Raw genomic sequence first — 19,818 nt, forward strand, 5'->3', positions numbered from 1 at the left:
TGCAGCCTCGGCCTTCGCGAACACGAAGCGCGGAGACGGACGATTCGGGTCTGAAGTTCTGGAAAGCCTGCCCTGAGGCTGCCTCTCCACCAGGTGAACACAATGGTCACCAGACTAGGAGGCTGCCACAGCTGGAGGTGACTGCCGCATGGACTAGGGCCACCGCGGAGGGCAACTAGAGAGGGGAGGCTCATCCCCTGCCTGAGTCTCGATACCCCTCTCCCGGAGTGACGTCATCCCAAGAACTGGCGAGAGACACGCGGCCAAGGGGTAATAAATATAATTGCCATGACGGAACCTGCCCAGAGAAGCAGGGACATCCTGTGCTCCCAGACCCCACTTGTCCCCTCCGGCATGCTGAGGGTGAGTTAGATGCTGAGATCACCCCGGGGGCTGCTGGGAACTGCAGGGGTGACTGATGGCAGGCCCGGGATTCCGGCTGCCCGGCCCCTGGGTGGCCCCCTAGCCCAGGACGTCCAAGTAGACAGGAGGCGCCTGGGCCAGGGCCTGCAGCCGGGCGTGCACCTCCTTGATGCTGTGGCGTTGCTGTGGCTCCCGCTGCCAGCAGCCCCGCATGATGGCGTAGACCTCCGGTGGGCAGGCCCGGGGCCGCTCCAGCTCGCGCCCCTGCGTGATGCACTCGATCGCCTGGGGACACCGGGGCGGGGGAGAGAGAAGAGGGCACGCGGTGCTGGAGCGCCCCCCCCCCCCCCCCCCGGAGGCTCTCCCGGCAGGCCACACACAGGTCTGGGCCTCTGGGCTACTAATCTTCTAAAAGGATGTGGTGAACCACCCGGACACTGAGCAGTGGGAAGGATTCAGGCTAGGTAGACTCTGGGGGTAGGAGCTTCCAGAAGGGCTGCAATCAGACCCTCAGAAGACCTGCCAGGTGACGGGAGGAAGGGGAGGGGCCCCGCCATTTGCCAAATCCACTGGCCCAGTGCTGAGGGCTGAATGGAGGCGGGGGAAGGGCCCCCCACCTCTCAGCTCCAGGGGGCAAAAAGAGAGCAGGATTGCAGGTTACGGCCGCGAAAAGGGTTTGCAATTTAAGGCACAGGGCGACCCACTCCCTTTTCTCTTCTGTAGGCACCACTCTGTGGGGACCTAGCTCCTCCGAAAGTTTGAAACGGCGGCAGCAGGAGAGACCAAAGTTAGACTCCAGGAAGGACTGTCAGAGCAGCGAAGGGATCCAGGGGCGGAGAGATGGTGGGAGCGAGGTGGGCAAAGGGGCCTGGAGCCTCTCCCCCCCTTCTCCCCTCCCTCCCCATTAGAGGACTTGGGTTATGGGCAGCACTAATTCCATTCCTTCTCTCAGTGCTTGAGAAAATTAAAATCTATAACCCTCTCCCCCACCCCACCGGCCTCCAGGGAGCAGACTGCATTAGCAGGAGAAATGGAAACTGACAGCTGTGAGCCAAGGAGGGGGAGGGGGGGCTGCTCTGGGAGACAGAACACCTGGGGCCCCGCGGTGGCCGCGTCCGGCCAGACGGAGCGCCAGGCCTGTCCTCCCTGCAGTCTGACCTCCGGCCTTCCTGCTGCGGCCTCAGGCCCTCCGGTGCTGTGCTCCTCCTCCCGGGCCTCTCCCTTCCACCCTGACAATGCCTGCGAGGTCTGTAAAGTGCAGCTGGGGATGGGGGTCTGGGCTCCATCTGTAAAGTGCTTTGGGGCTCCCCTAGGAGCCAGCTGGGCCTGGGCTAGGACGGTGAGTGGGAAGAATGCTGGGGGGGAGGGGCTGGGGGGAGGAGGCCCAGAGCTGCAGGGACGCTGGATGGGGGCAGAAGGGGACAGGAGGGGCAGGGCTGGGGGGGGGGGGCCGGCGGGGCTGACCTCGGTGTTGGAGAGCTGGTACCAGGGCTGTTTGCCGTAGGTGAAGATCTCCCAGAGCACCACGCCAAAGCTCCACACGTCGCTCTCGGTGGTGAACTTGCGGTAGAGGATGCTCTCGGGGGGCATCCAGCGGATGGGGAGCATGGTGCGGCCCCCCACCTGCGGGCGGCACCGTGTCACTGCCAGGAGGGGAGGGGGGGACCCGCCGCTCCCGCGCATCCCGCTCCCGCCCGTGGAAGCGGCTCTGGGCCCACGCTAAGAGGGAAGAACCCACGGTGTCTTTCCGTCTGTTCGGGAGAGCAGAGAGCCAAGGAGGGGGGTTCAAGTCCCGAGCCGGCAGCCTGGGCCCCCACACCACCCTCCTGGGGTCGAGGGGCCCCCCGGGGGGTCTGCAGTGCCGGTGCGGCCCGGCCGGGACCAAAGACCCTTACTCGGTAATAGTCGGTGCTGTAGATGTCCCTGCTCATGCCGAAGTCGCCGATCTTGACCACTAGTCCCTGACCCACCAGACAGTTGCGCGTGGCCAGGTCCCGATGCACGAAGTGCAGACCCGCCAGGTACACCATCCCGGCAGCGACCTGGCTAGCCACGGCCAGCAGCTGGGACAGGCCCAGGGGGCCCGGAGCCACGTCCTCCCTGCCAGCCAGCAACTTGGCGTCGGGCCCGTGGGACCTGCCAGAGAGAGAGGGAGGGGGGCGGGCTGGGGGGGGAGAGAACCCCCAGGAGGTGGAGGCTGGGGAGCCTGGGGAGCTGGGGTGGAAGTGGGGAAGGGACTCAGGAGAACGGAGGGAGGGAAGAACAGGGAGGCGGGTGTCTGGAGGGGCTGGGATGGGCCCGCCAGGTGTGCCCACCTCCAGAGCCCTCACCGCTGCCCACACTTGCCACATTCGTGCCCCACCCCCAGGCAGCCCCCTTGCACTCTGAGCCCAGCACCCACCTACCCACTGGCCCCTGCATCTCTCGCTCACGGGCACCTCCCACTCAGTCCTGTAGATGCTTAGCATCTTCCGCCAAGTCTGCGCCTTCCTCCGTGAAGGGAACCTCCCTCCCCAGCCTCAGAGCCTGAAACCTGGGGGTCCTCCTGCCTCTCTCACCTTCGCCCTCAACATCCAGCCTCCCGTGGGGTCCTCCTTCCTTCCCGAGGTTTCCAGGACGCCCTCCACCTCCCACACGGCCATCACCAGGCCAGACCAGTCCAGACCACTCAGCCCCATCCCCCAGATACGCCTTGTGACCCCTGCCTGAGCCCAGGGCTCTGTCAGCCCTGCCCCTTCCTACTGGCCAACTTTCTCCTGGTCCACTTATTTCTTCGTTTCTTCTAAAGCCTGTTAAACACCTCCAGTGTGCCAAGCACCAGAGCTCAGGTGGAGAGTAGGGTACAGATAAAGGGGTCACCGCAGTGCAGTGTGGGGGGCACCTGATGGGCACTCGGGCCGGAGATGGAAGAAGTCAGGGAAGACTTCCTGGAGGAAGAGACATTTAAAGTGAGACTCGAACCCTGAAGAACAGAGGTGACTAAGCCATTCAAAAGGGTCAGAGACAGAGGTGAAGTGGCTGGGAGGGAGACCCGAAGTGCCAGGCAGAGGGAGCTGTAAGTGCAAAGGCCCTGAGGTGAGAAGGAACAGATGGCCCTCCTAGGGAACGTCTTCCAGACTTATCAGAAGCTTTCTGGTCCCCTCCTTTGGTTCTCCGTGTTCCATGCAGCCATGAGAGCCTCTTCTCCCACAGCCTGGGCCCCAGATAGCAGCATCACCAGCACTCAGCACTGAGCCCACACCGGGGCGGTGGGCAAGGGGAAGGCCTGCTGTGGACTCCAGTTCCGCTCAGCCCATCCACCCCACACTCTACATCGGGCCCTCCCTCCTGCTCCCCAGCCTCCACTGCGTCCTCCTCCTGCTTAGACCCTGAGGCCTCTCCCAACTGAATTCTGTACACCTCACTCCCAAGGGGGCGTCTGGAGACCACATCACGACCTTTAACTGGACAGCCACAAAATGCTTTCTTATCCACAACCACAGTCCCTCCCCCCGCCCCCCGCTCTTGTCCCGCTTAGTGGCAGGGAAACTGAGGTCAGAGAAGAAAGCTACCGGGTCACAGCTGATCCAGCCCTGGCCCTCCCCCTTCCTCCCTCACACCTGACAATGTCCCGTCCTGCGAAAGGGGGAATCTCGTGCAAGAAGGACTCAGCAGAGGGAACATGTGACCATCACAGTCAGGGCTTGAGACACGGCTCTACCTGGGGTCATACTCTCCCCTGGGCCGCTGACCACCTTCATGCCCTGGGGCAAGTCACTTAAGCCTCATCTGTGAAATGGGCACCTTTCCTGAAGTTATTAAAATTGTCGGCACACGCCCGTAAACGCATCGGAGTTGTTCTGCCCAAAGCAAAAGAAGGGAATTTCTAGTCACTTCCTCCAAGTGTAAATTGCCACATGCTCTCAGAGAGCATGAAGAGTAAAAGTCTACTTGTGTTATTACACAGACGTGTACAAACACACGCAGCCCTAGTGAAAGTGACTTAGTCACTTAGTGAAAGTGACTCGCTTAGGAAGTGACATAGATCACGGAGCCTGGAGCTCAGCAAGCGCCCGACAAGCGTTTGTAACTCTCGAAACCCCACCTCCTGGGGGCCCGGCTTCTGCGCGCCACTGCGCCACGGGCCAGTGCGCCTCGGGCCACTGCACCACGGGCCACTGCGCCACGGGCCACTGCGCCACGGGCCACTGCGCCTCGGGCCACTGCGCCACGGGCCACTGCGCCTCGGGCCACTGCGCCATGGGCCACTGCGCCTCAGGCCACTCCACCACGGCCACTTTGCCATGGGCCATTCCCCCATGGGCCACTCTGCCACGGGCAACTCCACCTCGGGCCACTCCGCCACCGGCAACTCTGCCACCGGCCACTCCACCTCGGGCCACTCTGCCACGGGCCACTCCGCCACGGGCCACTCCTTCATGGCCACTCCGCCACGGGCCACTGTGCCTCAGGCCACTGTGCCTCGGGCCACTGCGCCACGGGCCACTGCACCTCGGGCCACTTTGCCATGGGCCATTCCCCCATGGGCCACTCTGCCACGGGCCACTCCACCTTGGGCCACTCCGCCACCAGCAACTCTGCCACCAGCCACTCCACCTCGGGGCCACTCCGCCACGGGCCACTACGCCACGGGCCACTCCTCCACGGCCACTCCACCATGGGCCACTCCTCCACGGCCACTCCTCCACGGCCACTCCGCCTCGGGCCACTCCACCACGGCCACTCCGCCACCGGCCACTCCGCCATGGGCCATTCCCCCAGGGGCCACTCTGCCTCGGGCCACTCCCCCACCGGCCACTCCACCTTGGGCCACTCCACCACCGGCCACTCTGCCATGGGCCATTCCCCCCACGGGCCACTCCACCTCGGGCCACTCCCCCACCGGCCACTCCACCTCGGGCCACTCCGCCACCGGCCACTCCCCCACCGGCCACTCCGCCATGGGCCATTTCCCCATGGGCCACTCCACCTCGGGCCACTCCGCCACCGGCCACTCCGCCATGGGCCATTCCCCCAGGGGCCACTCCGCCTCGGGCCACTCCCCCACCGGCCACTCCGCCTCGGACCACTCTGCCTCTCACGAACGCATACCACTCTCTGCAAAGCCACCTCCCCTGAGGTACAGCTCCCGACTCCTGCTAGTGCCACCTTCCCGACTGCCGCCACCCTGTCCTCTGCGCACGCTGCCTCCGGCGTTCACACATCTGCCCTAGAGCTCCCCGGGGACGGCAGCCGCGCCTTCCCGCTACTTCTTGGTGCCGCCTCTCGACTCGGGGATGCGCGCGTAGGGAAGGGATGAGGGGCTCAGGGCCAGGGGCCAGCGCGTGGGGCGGGGGGCGGGCACTCGTACCGGAGGAAGCGGTTGAGGTCGCCGTGGCGCATGTACTCAAAGACCATGAGCAGCGGGCGGCCCTCGGTGCAGACCCCGAAGAAGCGCACGATGTGCTGGTGCTGGAGCACGGTGAGCAGCTGGGCCTCCCGCTGGAAGTCCTGCCTGGCGCTCTCGGACACCTCCTTCAGCGCCTGGACGGCAGGGCGGCACTGAGTGCAGCACCGCCCCCCCCCCCAGCCCCAGCTCACGTCAGGGAACGCCGGTGCTCCGGGAGGTGGCCCGGCCGGCGGTGCGTCATCCACGGGGACTCACCTTGACGGCCACCAGCATCTTGTCCTGCTCTGGCAGCAGGTTGTAGCATTCGGCCAGGAAGACCTTCCCGAAGGCGCCCTCGCCCAGCTCCCACTTGAGCACGATGTCCCTGCGCTTGATGTGGTGAACACCTGCAGAGAAGCTCGAGGGATCACGCACAGGAGCCCCAGCCTCTGGGAGCAGGGGCGAAGTGCCAGCCAAGGGGGTGGCTGGGGGCTGCCATGAGCCTCCACGTGCTCACCAAGCCCCATGCCGGGGTGTGGACGGGGGTGGGGGCAGATGGGGGGGAAGGCCCGTTCGGGCCTGGGGTGGGCAAAGGAGACGCTACCGGGGCTTCCACACACACACACACACACACACACACACACACACGTGCACACACACCCAGGTCCCCCCCACCCTTGACCCGGGATAGCCGCTCACAGGCATCACTGAAGTATTGTGGGTTCTCAATGATGTGGCCTTGGAGCCCAGAGCCTTTGCCCTCAGTGGGGGACAAGGAGCTGCCACCTAATGTCATGAAATGCAGGGACATGGCCAGTCCGTCCTCTGGAGCCAGCACAGCTGTGCCTGGGGAAGAGACATAGCCATGCGGAGGGGTCACAGCCCAGGTGCCCGCACTGGCCCCTGGCAGGTGCAGGACACCAGGCAACCCCACCTCCCCACTTGCAGGGGAGGACTGGAGGAGCGGAGGAGCAAGTCGGCCGGCAGGGGAAGGGGGGGGGGCGGCACCGCGGCCTCTCTCCATCTGGCTCCTGTCCAACCCCAGGCCCCGTGGGCCACCAGAGAACTCCCCCGCCACCCCCCTACAGAGCTCAGACCTCCCAGACCCACTTAGTGTTTGACTACAGTCCAGCCACCAATTAGCAGCTGCTGCCTCTGACACTGCCCCAGCCCCGGCCCCGACACGCTCACTCACACTCACACCCACGAGCCCTGCAGCCAGGCACCCAAAGACCCCTACACACCCCCGAGCGCTCCACCTGCCCGCGGGCCCCCCACACAGAGGACAGAGCCCGCAGGACAGACTGATGGACAGACTGACGGACAGCCCCACTATGGCAACCCCACTCACGGTTGATCCCAAACTTGTTCCTCCGTCCACATTTGTTGAGTACAAGGAAGAAGGCAGAGAGGAGGAGGCAGGCAAAGACGGCCAGGCCCACAGCCACTGAGACCTGGGGGGCAGGGGTGGGGGACAGACCCAGAATTCCTCCTATGGCCTCGGAGCTCCCCCAAAGCACATGGCTTCTCCAGCCTGCGCAGGGGCCCAGAGTCAGGCCCCCAGACCTGCCCCCTACTCCCCTGGCGCCCCAGGCCGTGGCTGTGAGGGTGGCTGAGGGAGCTCAGGCCACACGGTAGCGGTCCCCACGCTGTGACCAGAAAGGACACACAGACAAGCCGCTAGCCCAGACTCCGGACCCCAAGTCCTCGGCAAGCTTCCCGCCCCACACTCACCCCAAAAGGGGTTTCGTCCTTTTTCTCCACTGGGTCTCCGGACGTGCTGTTCGAGTCTGTGGGGACACAGGGAAGAGTGGGCCTTGGCACACTCAGTGCCTCCTGCCGCAATGCCCCCCGCCCCCGCTGACCCCTGGGGGGTCAGGTCAGCCGTGCCCCCTGCCCCAGCCTCGCCTTCAGCCCAGACGGCACGGCCCTCCGGCCTGAGCTACTCACCCACCGGTGAGAAGGAGACTGCCGTGGGAGGAGGAGAGAAAGCCGTCAGATGCCGGGCGGAGAGTGGAGAGTCACCCGCCCCTTCCCCCAGACTCATCCCTTCCCGGGGCGGGGTGGGACCAGGAGGTGACACTGCTGGACCTTGCTGAGAACAGGCACGTGGCCCCTTCCAGCCGAGCCACGGATGCCCTGGGGCAGGGCCCTCTCTCCAGCCAGCCCAAGCGAGTGGACTAGCCCGGGGGGTTCGGGGCTCCTGGGCTGGGAGGGGGGCGGGGCAAGGAGGCCAGCACCGAGCCTGTCACCACAACCCCAGGCCCCTTTCTGTCCAGGCCCCGGCACCCCAACTTCTGGGGTCGGGATCACAGCAGCGCCTGCGCGGGGCCTCCCCCCCGCCCCCTCGACACCCGCACCCGCACCCACAGGGGGAGCCGGGGGGTGGGGGGGTGGGGGGCGGGTCTCAGGGTGGCCCTCGCACCGGGGATGGGGTCCTCGGGGTTGAACTCGAACGGGTTGTCCATGAAGGCCGCCAGCACGGAGGCGGCAGCCCGGCCAGAGGGGTTGGCGGCCAGCAGCGTGTAGTTGCCGTTGTTGACGTGGGTGGGCTGGTTGAGGCGCAGGCAGCCGTGCCGCACGGTCTCGTTGGCCGCCGGCTCCAGGAACTCCGTGAAGATGAAGCTCGTCTCGTTGAGCACCGAGCCGTTGAAGAGCCAGCGCAGGGAGGGCGCCGGCTGCCCGTCCACCGAGAAGGGGATGCACCAGTGGTGCAGCTCTACGGCGGCATGCAGCTGCACGCTGGCCGGGACTGCGGGCCACAGACAGGGGCGCGGCGAGGTCAGCCGCCGGGGAGCCCAGCGTGGCCCCGCCAGGTCAGGGGGGAAGGGGGGGGGGGCGGGCAGAGCCAGAAATCAGGTGGCGGGCCTCAGGGAAACGGGTGAGCAGCCCCTAACGAATTCCCCGGGAGGGACATTTTGGAGAAGGGCGACAGTAAATCTTCAACCAACCAGGCAGCAGGTGCACAAAATGCAGAGGCTTAAAGCACTTAAGTTGGAGGCCGTGAGTAAGCGACGGCCACGGAGAAGCGGGGTGCCCGGCTGCGGAAACTAAGCAGGCCGTGCCTCTCGGACAAGAGATCCGGAAAAATTAAGTGCAGTCAAGCTTAAGAAGCCCGGGAGAGGGCCTAGACATCAAACAAGCAAAACGTATCTAGTTAAAAAGCTTTCTGAAAACAGATACGGGTTTGAAAGAGACCCGACCTAAAAAAAGCAGACACATACATGTCAGGCAGCGGGATCCCCCTCGGCAGGGAGTGAAGCAGCCAAAGCCACTCCCACCGACACGGACGAGCCCGAAAACGTGCCGCTGAGCAAAAGAACGCACAGTAATACTGGCGGTGTGATTCCACGCGTGCGACGCACAGGGACAGGTAAGACGAAGCCACCTTGACGGGGCTGCGGGACGGGCGTCAAATTGTTTTTAAAAGCAAGGAAAAGAGGGTCACGAAAGTCCAGATGGGGCGGAGAAAAAGGATGGCGAGAGGAAGAGAGTGTCTTCGGAAGAGCTGAAGAGTAATCACTGTTTAAAGTGTCTGAGTTTGGGGCGCCCGGGGGGCTCAGTCGGTTAAGCGTCCGACTCTTGGTTCCGGCTCAGGTCACGATCTCACGGTTTGGGGGCGCGAGAGCCAGCCTCGGGCTCTGCGCTGACAGTGGGGAGCCTGCTTGGGATTCTCTCTCTCCCCCTCTCTCTGCCCCTCCCCTGCTCCCTCTCGCTCTCTCAAGAATAAATAAATAAAAACTTGGATGGAAACCAATTTGACAATAAATTTCATATATTGAAAAAAATAGTGTTAAGAGCTAACAAAGTAAAGAAATAAAAACTTAGAAACAATTTTAAATAAAAAGAAAATAAAGAGTCTAGGTTCTATGTACAAATCTAGATCATAGATCACAACTAAAGGACTATGTGACGCACCGGGTTTAAAGTGATTTGTTGGCAGACCTAGGGGAATTAGGCAGCGAGCCTACAGAAGAACCCGGGAGGGGAATTTCTTGTCTTAACACTAGGATGTGCGACAAGAGTACTACCAAGGCTACAAAGGGTCAGGCGGTGAAGCGATCCAGCAGGGAGCAGTGAGAACAGCCGGGCGGCGGGCACCAAGGGCCTCAGGTAGCAAGACTTGGGCAGGGGGCCAAAAAGAAATCCATCACCATCCCTCCGGCCTTGACAAGCCCCCAGGACTTCCCCCACAGGATCAGGTTTTCATGGGAATCTGGAAACAGCTGGGCAGGAGCAGCTGTGGAGACACGTATCCCGGCCCATCCTCCAGCCCCCCACCCCCACAGCCTCTTTTCAGGGAAGGAGGGGACATGGGGGTGGGGGGCCGTCATTGGGACTCACAGGACACGTTGACCTGCACGGAGACTTCAGCCCGGCCCACGTCATTCTCCGCCCAGCATGTCACATTCTTCCTGTTGAGGTCACTGGTGACATTGGCCAGGGTCAGCCCCAGGGATGGCAGAGCCCCAGATTGCTGGGTCAGGGAAGAGAGGGGGACATCGGGAAAAGTGTCAGCAGGCTTGGGTATGGAGGCAGGGGGCCGGAGCTGAGGTCTTTGGGGGAGCCCCTGGGGCTCCAGATGGAAAAGGAAGAAGGCATAGGGGGAGGAAAGAGGTGCAGGAGAGAATATAGCAGAGAACGGCCCCCCTCCTTTAGAGCTCGTTCGCAGACTATGTCCTGGATCGTGTATTTAATGGTCCGAAACATCTAGAACATGACCAGTAACCTCAAAATAGGCACGGGATACCCTGAACCAAAACCACCGTCCGAGCAGCTAAATAGATGTCAAGAATCCCGAGCGCCAAACAGACACAACTCACTGGACGAGCCAGCTGGGGTCTCGCCACCCTGCTCGGTTTTGTTTTAGACACAGTTCGAACGGTCTCAGCCCGAGGAAGGCCAGAAACGCAGAGGCGGCTTGGATGGCAGGGCGGCAGGTGGGAGGGACAGCGGCAGCATGACCCCACCCGCTTTGGCAGATACACACGGAGAGTGAAGTTACAGGCAAAGCGACTTGATTCTGAATCAGCATCGAAAGATTGAATCAGTTTCAGATTCTCTTCCTAAGAAACCGCGGCTACGTGCCAGTTCCACGACCTTAGGACGATTCTTAATCTTGCTGAACCGTGGTTTTCTTGTTTTGTAAGCTAGGGAGGTAGACAAAATGATCTTTTGACGTTCTAGAAAGCTGTTTTCATAAAATGATGAAAATACACGAAACAGTGGATGACCCTCACTCATCTGGAAATTTCCTAAATGTGGGGTCCTTTGAGTAAGTGTGGGAGGAGGTGAGGCTTCCCCGGGTTTCCGCTGGAGTATTAGCTCCAAGACTCCAGAAGAGCCCTCCAGTCTCTTGTGCAAAGCTCTGGGTTCCAGGCTCCTCCAGGGGAAGCCCCGCCCTGCCCTGCCCCCAGCTTCCCTTTGCTGTCCCATCTCCCCCAGATCACCCTGGGCATAGGGCATCCCACTAACGCAGAGCTGCTCCGCGATCCCCCAGTGTCCTCAGGGTGACCAGCACCCCCCTGCCCTCTATTTAACCCAGTTGGGTGTGGCTTTTCTATAGGAAGTTTCTAGAAAACAGAAGCGGTCGCAAACATGTAAGTCTCCCAAAGAGAAAAAGCAAAACCCTGGAATTTCCCAAAGCAGTTGACCAGAGGTCTCTCCACAGATGGTCACGGCCAGCCTCCTGCCTCTACCTGGTTCCCTTCCACTGCTCACTCTCGGGGGCTGTGCTCTCTAGGAGGGAAGGAGCCACACAGTGGCTACTGGTCCCCCCACCGTGCCTGGATCCCCTGCTCTGGTGGCTCCTCCTTCAGTATTGTTCCAGAGGCCTCCAGCAATTCTGGGGGATGGTTCCCTCCCAAAGCGAGGGCCTCCGCACTGAACACGCTGGTCTGGCTCCTCCAAGGGGCTGGACCCTGCGTGTCTCCTTGTGGGGCCAGAGTTTTGGGTGGGCGCAGCCTATCGTCCACCCCTGCCAATCTTGTCAACAAGGCCTGAGTCTGCTGCGGCTACGCTGCCATCATCAGCCTGACGACAAAGGGCAAGGCGTGGGAAGATGCCCAAAGACACATCTGCAGGACAGAGATAGCAGCCAGAGTGTCCAGAGGCAGGCGGGACATCAAAGGTCATCGTGTCCACCTCCGCAGTAGACAGATACGGAGACCAAAGTGCAGGCAGATTTAGGCATTCTTCCAAAAGTCAGTCCAAAAACTCATTGGTGACAAAGCTGGACCCAGACCCGGGCCTTCTTCCCGAATACGGTCGTCACACGCCCAAGAAGACGCTGCTTCCAGAATCTCCAGAAAAAGACGGGAAGGATCCTGAGGACTCACCTGGGTGCCAGGACCACAAATACTGTGCTCTCTCCCTCGTCTCGCTTCCTTCTCCAGAAAGCAGGTGGACGGCAGGGATAGTCTGTGGGTTCAGGGACCTTCTCTTTTGCGGCCAGAGAGGGGCCTAAGTCCTGGCGGCCCCAGCAGAGCCTGGGGTCCCTGCTGGGCCAGTGCCCACCCTGAGGGTACGTGGGCACCTGCCCCACAGAATGAGCCTCAGCCCCGTGGAGTTAAGCCATATCTGTCCATCCCTCGCACTCTACGTGCTTCTTCCTCACTGTCTCTCTTTTCCTGTCTTTGGCCCCGTGTCCTGTCCAAGCCTCTCCTGGGACGCGGGGAAGAGGAGGACGAGGGACGGGGGGTGGGGGTGGGATACAGCGCTTCTCACCGTCACCGTGGCCGACTCCTCCAGCTCCGTGAGGATCCAGCCAGCTTGCTCCAGGCCCCGCCCCTCCACCTGGCATTGTAGCAACACATCGTCCCCCACGTTCACGGAGGCATTGGGCGTCTGGACCTTCAGCACGGGCACGCCTGGCAGCCCCGGACGGCCAAGGGATGTCAGAGCAGGGAGTGGCCTTGGGGCCCTCCCTGGCGCCATGCCTCCTCCCCCACCCTCCTCGGCAACCCTGAGCCCTTACTGGCAATGCCTCCGAACCTCCCGTCCCCCCAGCTTTTGCCAGTGCCCGCTCCCCGGGCATGCGGCTCCTTCCCAGCCCCTTACACCACCTCCAGCACCTACCGCAGCTGGCATTGGACAAGAGGGCCAGGGGCCCCTGCCCGGGACACTGCAGCCTCTGTGCACGAACTCCGCCCAGGCCCTCCTCCTCCCAGCGCAGCAGCCAGTGCAGGGCACAAGAACAGCGCAGAGGGTTCCCCGACAGGACTCTGTGGGCACGGGGACACCGAGAGAGAGTCAGGGCGGAGCAGGTGTCAGCCGGGGGAGCCACAGAGAAGGAGGTGTCGCAGTAAGAGGGAGCGCAGTCAGAGCGCAGGGGCGGGAACATCCACGGGGAAAGGAGTGGGGACAGAGGAGAGGCTCCTCCTCCTGGGGACCCAGGAACAAGACATTGTCACAAGAAATCGAATCCGGAAAGTCAAGGAGCCGGCTGTGGGCTCCACGCAATTGCCCTGCCCCAGCGGGCTCCCTGGGATGACAGGCCGGGCGAGGCCTCTGAGCAGGGTGACAAAGAGGGAAGGGCACTGGGGTGACCCACAGGCCCCAGGTGCCGACCACACGCAGACCTCTGCTGCCCAGCCGGCCCGCGTGCGCAGGGTGCCGGCAGTGTGGGCAGATGCACACACGGCCCCCAGCCTCCAGTGGGCCTGCGGCCTCTTTGATGGGGGTCACGGTCACGTGCCAAGTCCCTGTCTCGGGTCTCAGCTCGCTGCCGAACACGTAGTCCCCAAAGAGCGTGCCCCGCAGCTCCACACACACCCAGTGACACACCTCCACACAGGGATACGAGTGCCCACGCACACACGCGCACACACGCACACACACGCACACGTACCGATCCGGCCCCCTGGAAGCCCCACACTCACAGCTCCTGCAGCGACAGGCCCTGGACGGTTTTCCAGGAGAGAGACTCCAAAGCGTTAAAGGAGAGATTCCTGTGGGAGGTGAGATAGAGACAGTGGCCTTGAGCCCCAGCTGGCCTGCTCTGGCCTGGGCGGGGAGGGGAGCCCCGGGAGCCACAGGAAGCTGCTGTCCGGCCGCCCCTCCTGGGGCAACAACTAGAATCATCCAAGGGGCACCGGGGTCGGGACAGGTTAGGCTCTTTGAGTCCTCCTCTCCTCCCTGGGACAGCAAGGGTTAACCCCACTTAACCCCCTCCCTAGACCCCAGGGAGGGGGTCCCAGGGAACAGCCGCTCCCCTCTCCCCCACCCTGGCCCCAGCTGGCAAAGTGCTGAGGCCCCAGCTGGGGGAAGGGGCTCCATCTGTGCTCCCCTACCCACGAGCCCGGGACGGGCCACAGGAGGAGGGGGATGGGGACCAGGATCTCAGACTCCTTCCTCAGCTCCCCCCACCCCTCCCTTCCCCTCCTCAGGGCCCCTGGCCCCGGGGCCCCTAGCTGGAGACAGGGAGAAGTGAGCCCTGAGGGGTGCCAGCTCCTGGCCACACCGTGAGCCAGGTTAGGAGCCCCGGCTGGTGCCTTACACCAGGCTTCGTCTACAGGGCCTGCCCTGGGGCCCCCGGGTAGCTGTTTGTTGAGCGGTGACTCTTGGTTTCAGCTCAGGTCATGGTCCCACAGTTCAGGGGATGGAGCCCTGTGTCGGCTCTGCGCTGACTGCATGGGGCCTGCTTAAGGTCCTCTCTCTTCTCTCTCTCTCTCTGTCCCTTCCCCCTCCCCCGTCAAAATAAACATTAGAGGCGCCTGGGGGGCTCAGTGGGTTAAGCTGCCAACTTCAGCTCAGGTGATGATCTCATGGTGGGTAAGTTCGAGCCCCGCCTCCGGGCTCTGAGCTGGCGAAGCCTGCTTGGGGTTCTCACGCTCTCCTCTCTCTCTCTCTCTCTCTCTCTCTCTGCCCTTCCCCCACTCGTGCTTTCTCTCTCTCTCAAAAGAAATAAATTGGGGACGACACGACCTCTCACCGCGTTGACCGTGAAGAGTCACTGACATCACGTATTGTGAGGTGTCACTGGGCACTCATCTTTAACTGAAGCCCCCAGTGTGTAGTCCGGGATGGAACATCACTTTTGCGTGTGTGACAGAGAGGGGTGGGGGAGGGGCAGAGGGAGGGGGAGACCAAGGATCCAAAGCAGGCTCCGCGCCCACAGCAGAGAGCCTGATTCGGGGCTCGGATTCACGAACCGTGAGATCATGACCTGAGCCAAAGCCAGACACCACCCCCGCCCCCCCGCTTCCAGGCTACCCCAGGGGCTCCCGCCGCCCGCTGGCTCCCTCGCACTGGTGTGGATCTGAACTCCGGGAAGAAAAATGGGGCAGGCACCTACGAGACGGACGCATCCTGTGGCAGACAGCGTGGGGGAGAGACCTCGAGGACCTTGGAGCCCACGGGGTGGGAGCTGGGGGCTCCCGCCTCCCCGGATCAGGTGAGGACGAGCCCCAGGAGAACGGGGGAGACAGTGGCCCGACCGGCTCGGGGCTTTCTTCAGAATGGGGGGTGGGGGGCACGAGCCCAGCAGCCGCCCAAGTCTGGGGGCCCTCCTGCTCCCTCTGCCCCGCCCGGGCCACTCACAGGCGACTGAGCCGAGGAGTAAAATGGAAGACATCTGGTGCCACGAAACGGAGCCCGCTCTTCACGATGGTGCTGGGGGCGGGGACAGCAGGATCAGCCTCCCGGGCCCCAGCTACCCACACTAGACCCCAGTGTCCAGCACCGGACCCCCCAAACCCTCCCAGCCTCCCCGGCTACCCTGGCCCCACTGACCCTCGGGCTTTCTGATCTCCTCCTGGAGTCTCCGAATCCCCGGCCTTTGCTGAGCCCCGTGCCCGCACCCGCACCCGCACCCGCGCCCGCGCCCACACCCGCAGCCCCTCACAGGCCTCTCAGCTCCCCCAGGCCCCTCAGGTCACTGGGCTCCAGATGCCGCAGCCGCTCTTGGTTCTCGATGTAGCTGTGGGGAGAGGGGGCGGGAGTCACAGGGGTTCAGCTCTCCAAGTCCTGTATGCAGCCACCGCCTCCCCCACAGTCACACGTGCAGGTGCACACACACTCTTATGAACACTTGCACACATATGCACTCGGGCACACGCAGACCTGCTGCACGCACATACGCGCACAGGTACGTGCATACACGTGTACGCAGAGACACCTCACACTCACTCACACACGTGCGTGCATTCTCTCACCTCTCATGCGTGCACACACAGCCATGCACACACGCGCAGGCATACACATGCCCACAGAGACACGCCTCCTCAACGCACGTCACACACGCGCCTGTGACGTCAGCACGCCTGCGCCCTCACAAGTGGACATGTGTGTGCACATATCTCTCACGTGCACAGATGTACTCACATTCCTAAACACGCAGAAGCCCAGTCTCAGCTTGGTGTTCTGCTTTTATGCCCAGGGCCTGTCCCACACATGTCAGAAACAGGGGGTCCCGCACATGCTTAGAAATGGGGGGTCCCACACATGCTCAAAAATGGGGGTCCCGTATGTGTCAGAAGTGGAGGGGTCCCACACATGCTCAGAAATGGGGGGCCCCGCACAGGCTCAGAAATGGGGTGTCCCGCACATGCTCAAAAATGGGGGGTCCCGTATGTGTCAGAAATGGGGGGTCTCGCACATGCTTAGAAATGGGGGGTCCCACAATTGCTCAGATATGGGGGGTCCCGCACGTGTCAGAAATGGGGATCCTGCACATGTCAGAAATGGGGGGTCGTGCACGTGTCAGAAGTGGGGGGTCCCTGCAGAAACACTTGCCTCTTGCTTCCACCAAGGGCCTAGGCTCACCACAGCCACTGCCCCCCAGCACAGAGGAAGCCCTGTGGTCATGCACATATGTGTTCCCAAACACACATTCACCATCTGCGCTGACCCACATTGCAGCGCACGCACGCGCGCACACACACACACACACACACACACACACACACGCCCCACCCTCTCCTCCTCAAAGCCACAGCCCCTCCCTACTCAAGCAGCAATTCCTAACCCCCCCCACGCACACACCTTTCAGCAGAGCAAGCGAGAGGCACAAGGCTGTTGGCCAGGGACCCCCTGAGCTCCTGCCTGCCCCAGCAGGGACCCAAAAAGGGGGAGAGGGGCAACGGGAGGATGGAGACGGGTGACAGGGGAAGAGGCACAGACTGGCTGGCTTACCTGGCAAGACGGTGGTGGGAAGGCTCAAGGAGGGGGGCAGAAAAACAAAGAGGCGAACAGAGACACCGAAAAGGAGAAAACAAACAGGAAGAGACTGGCAGAGAGAGACACAGGCAAGGAGAAAGACAGATAAGGACAGGCAGACAGACAGATAGATAAGGACAGAGCGCCAGAGAAAGCGAGACAGGGAGCCGGGACAGAAGGCCCTGCATGTGGGGTTGGGGGTTGCTGACGCCCTGGGCCCTGCCCAGCTTCTGGATCCTTCTGGACTCGGCATGCCAGGGAGTTCCTGAGAACTCAGCTGCCCTGGAGTGGCATGTCAGTGTGCCCCCCCACCCCGCCCCTCCCACATGCCAGGGGCCCCTGACTCACTGCCTGTTCTCAGAACTCCCCTCCTCTACCCTCTCACTTTCCCTCGCTTATAGGAACCGGGCCCAGCCAGCATAACGGACCCCCTCCCCAGCCGGGGCCCCAGCAGGACAGCCAGGTATCAGGCCCTCCGGCCCCTGAGGCCTAGGGGACAATCTCCAGTGACGGTAGAAGAGTAGGTCCCTGCTCACAGGGTCTACAGAGAGCTGTGGGGACCCAGGGAGGGTGGTGGCTGTGTGCAAGCTGTCAGGCGGCACACTCAAAGCTGCCTCATTCGTTTGGATTCATCATCAATCTGTCTTTTGGAGTCCATTATCTCCTTGTTAGCTCTGCGGGCGAGGGAGGGGAGGAGGAGGGGGCATGCAGGCAGAGGCAGGGGGTCAGGCCGCTGCCCCACCCTGAGGGACGTCCCCTCTCCCCACCCTGCACCTCCTCGTCCCCGGCCCAGCCCGTCCCCTACCCCCGCCCCACCCCCAGGGCTGGACCCACTTGGGGCCTGGCAGGGAACTGGGGCGAGAGGGGACATTCAGCAGCCTGGGCCCCGATGTGAAGGCACAGGGCACTGAGTGGACTGGACCAGCGGTGGCGGCCTGGATGCCGCGCCCCTCCCATCACGCAGAGACCTAGGCCCAGACCAAGACAAGGCCATCATCTCGTCTCCTCCTGGTCTCCCTAGGGCCATTAAAGAGAGAGACTGAGGACCTTCCCGTTAATTACCACAAGATACCGGAGTAACTCACTGCCAATTATCACAGGCTGCTCAAGTAACTTCCAGACAGTGACGGTTCCCGCCTCGGATGCCTTCCAACCCGTCGCTGCCTGAGGCCAGGGTTCCTCACCCGCCCTCTAAGCCCCAGGCCCCAGGAGGAGGGTTTTTCTAGCAGTTCCTCCCCTCTTCTAGAAGTCTTGCCGCCCCGCCAGTCCCGTGGGATGTTCAAGTCTTTTCCAGCCATCACCATGTGATGCTTGGGGACCTCTAGGTATTTCTACAGAGTACCCCCATAGGTTCACCAGCTGCTGGGGAGTACTCCAGTATTTTGTAACCAAGTGCTGCAGGACATCAGAGTACTGCAGAATGCTGGAGCTTTCTGCCAGTCTGGGGCCCTGAAAGGAGGAGTGTGTCTCAACAAGAACCCTGGCTTTCTGGCCCAGGTAGGGGGAGGAGGGTGGAAAGGGAGTCAGGACAGGGACAGAGAGGCCAGGGGTCTCCTTTTCCACCTCGGAATCCAGGGGTGGTGAGGCCACGGCAAGGTGGAAATGGGGAGAAGAGGGCGGGACCACCTCGCCAAGCTACGCTCCTCACCACCTCCACCAGCTCAACCCCCCGCGTTGCCTGGTCATGACCCAGAACGGGGTGGGGGCTAGTTTCCCCCTGGAAAGGGGACAAGGCGGTAAGGATTTGAAACTAGGGACTCCCCGCAGCTAGCCACCCTCCCCCCCCCCCCCACCTCCAGGAGGCAGAGCTTGGGCTCCTGTCTGATCTCCAGAAGGCCAATTCCACACGGCTGGGCTCCCCCAGACCCGGTGCACGGACAGCCCCCTCGCCCCAGCTGCACTGAGCACCGCGGTGCTCCCTCCAGACGGTCGCCGGGGTGGGAGCCGCCGTCAGGTGCAGCCTCCCGCCGCGCCCGCCCCTCCCGGGCCCGGCAGGCCCGAGGGGAGTCCGCGCCCTCGGGGCTACGGCTACACCCGTCCGCTCCCCACCACCCCCCCCCGCCCCGCCCCGCCCCGCCGGCCGGACACTCACAGCTCCGTCAGGTTCTCAGCGCCCGGCAGGCGGCGGAGGCTCTCCAGGGCCCCAGCCCGGGTGCAGCGCAGCCCCGAGGGGCCGTGGGGGCAGCAGACGTCCGCGCAGGGTGCGGCGCCCGCGGACGCCAGCATCAGCCAGGCCAGCAGGCTGCCCGGCCCCGCGGCCCGGCCGTGCCCGCCCCGCGGCCCGCGTCCGCCTCGCAGCATCGCGCCGCCGGCAGCCGTCCGTGCGCTCGCAGCCGCGGCCGCCGGGCCTCCCCCGACACGTGCGCCTGCCGCGTTAAAGACCCAGCCGCCGGGAAAGGGCGGGGCCCGCGGCCCGCCCCGCCCCGCCCTGCCCCCTCCGGCTCCACCCCCGCCCCTCGGCTCCTCAGCCCCGAGGCTGCCCCCACCCCTTTCGGGGGACCCGGCGCCCTCTTTTTTCCCCAGACCCCCGGCTCCAGAGAGAACTCCTTAGAGGTGTCTGCTGGGTGGGGGGGGGAGGGCTGGGAAGTTGATCCGTTATTTCTCCCAGTCTAAAGCAGCTGCTTTTAGGGGGAGGGGAGATGACAGGGCGAGGGCAAGGTTACCGTCGGGGTCATCCCAGCCAGCCCCCCGGCCTCAGATCTCCTCACGATGCGCGCCCCTGAGGGAGTGTACGACGTCACTTGGGGATAAAGAAGGTGAAACACTCCCTAAGGCCTAGGAAGAAAGGGGAAGGGACCCCAAAAAGACCAAACGCAGGACCTGGGGAAAGAAAACAGGAGAGGGAGGGGGTCGCCCCAAAACGGCCGGAGCGCCCCAAGGAGCCGGGAGGCCCGCTTTCAGGAGAGACCACAGGGTGGCGCTAGAGGCGC

General features: G+C 63.2%; 1 protein-coding gene across 1 annotated transcript; it reads right to left on the minus strand.

Annotated features, from left to right (window-relative positions):
- Window positions 1–264: 264 nt before the first annotated feature.
- Window positions 265–19,241, minus strand: NTRK1 (neurotrophic receptor tyrosine kinase 1). The gene is made up of 17 exons (XM_023247543.2): window positions 18,981–19,241; window positions 15,576–15,650; window positions 15,272–15,343; window positions 13,612–13,680; window positions 12,809–12,954; window positions 12,458–12,600; window positions 10,076–10,208; window positions 8,157–8,483; window positions 7,682–7,699; window positions 7,466–7,521; window positions 7,083–7,185; window positions 6,431–6,577; window positions 6,008–6,138; window positions 5,714–5,886; window positions 2,259–2,499; window positions 1,828–1,986; window positions 265–648 (listed from the first exon to the last, which is right to left on the minus strand). Exons 1-17 carry the CDS (start codon window positions 19,187–19,189, stop codon window positions 463–465), a joined length of 2,388 nt encoding a protein of 795 aa, XP_023103311.1. The 5' UTR covers window positions 19,190–19,241; the 3' UTR covers window positions 265–462.
- Between the last annotated feature and the right edge of the window lie 577 nt (window positions 19,242–19,818).

The sequence above is a fragment of the Felis catus genome, chromosome F1 (genome assembly GCF_018350175.1).
Source record: "Felis catus isolate Fca126 chromosome F1, F.catus_Fca126_mat1.0, whole genome shotgun sequence".
Lineage (NCBI taxonomy): Eukaryota > Metazoa > Chordata > Mammalia > Carnivora > Felidae > Felis > Felis catus.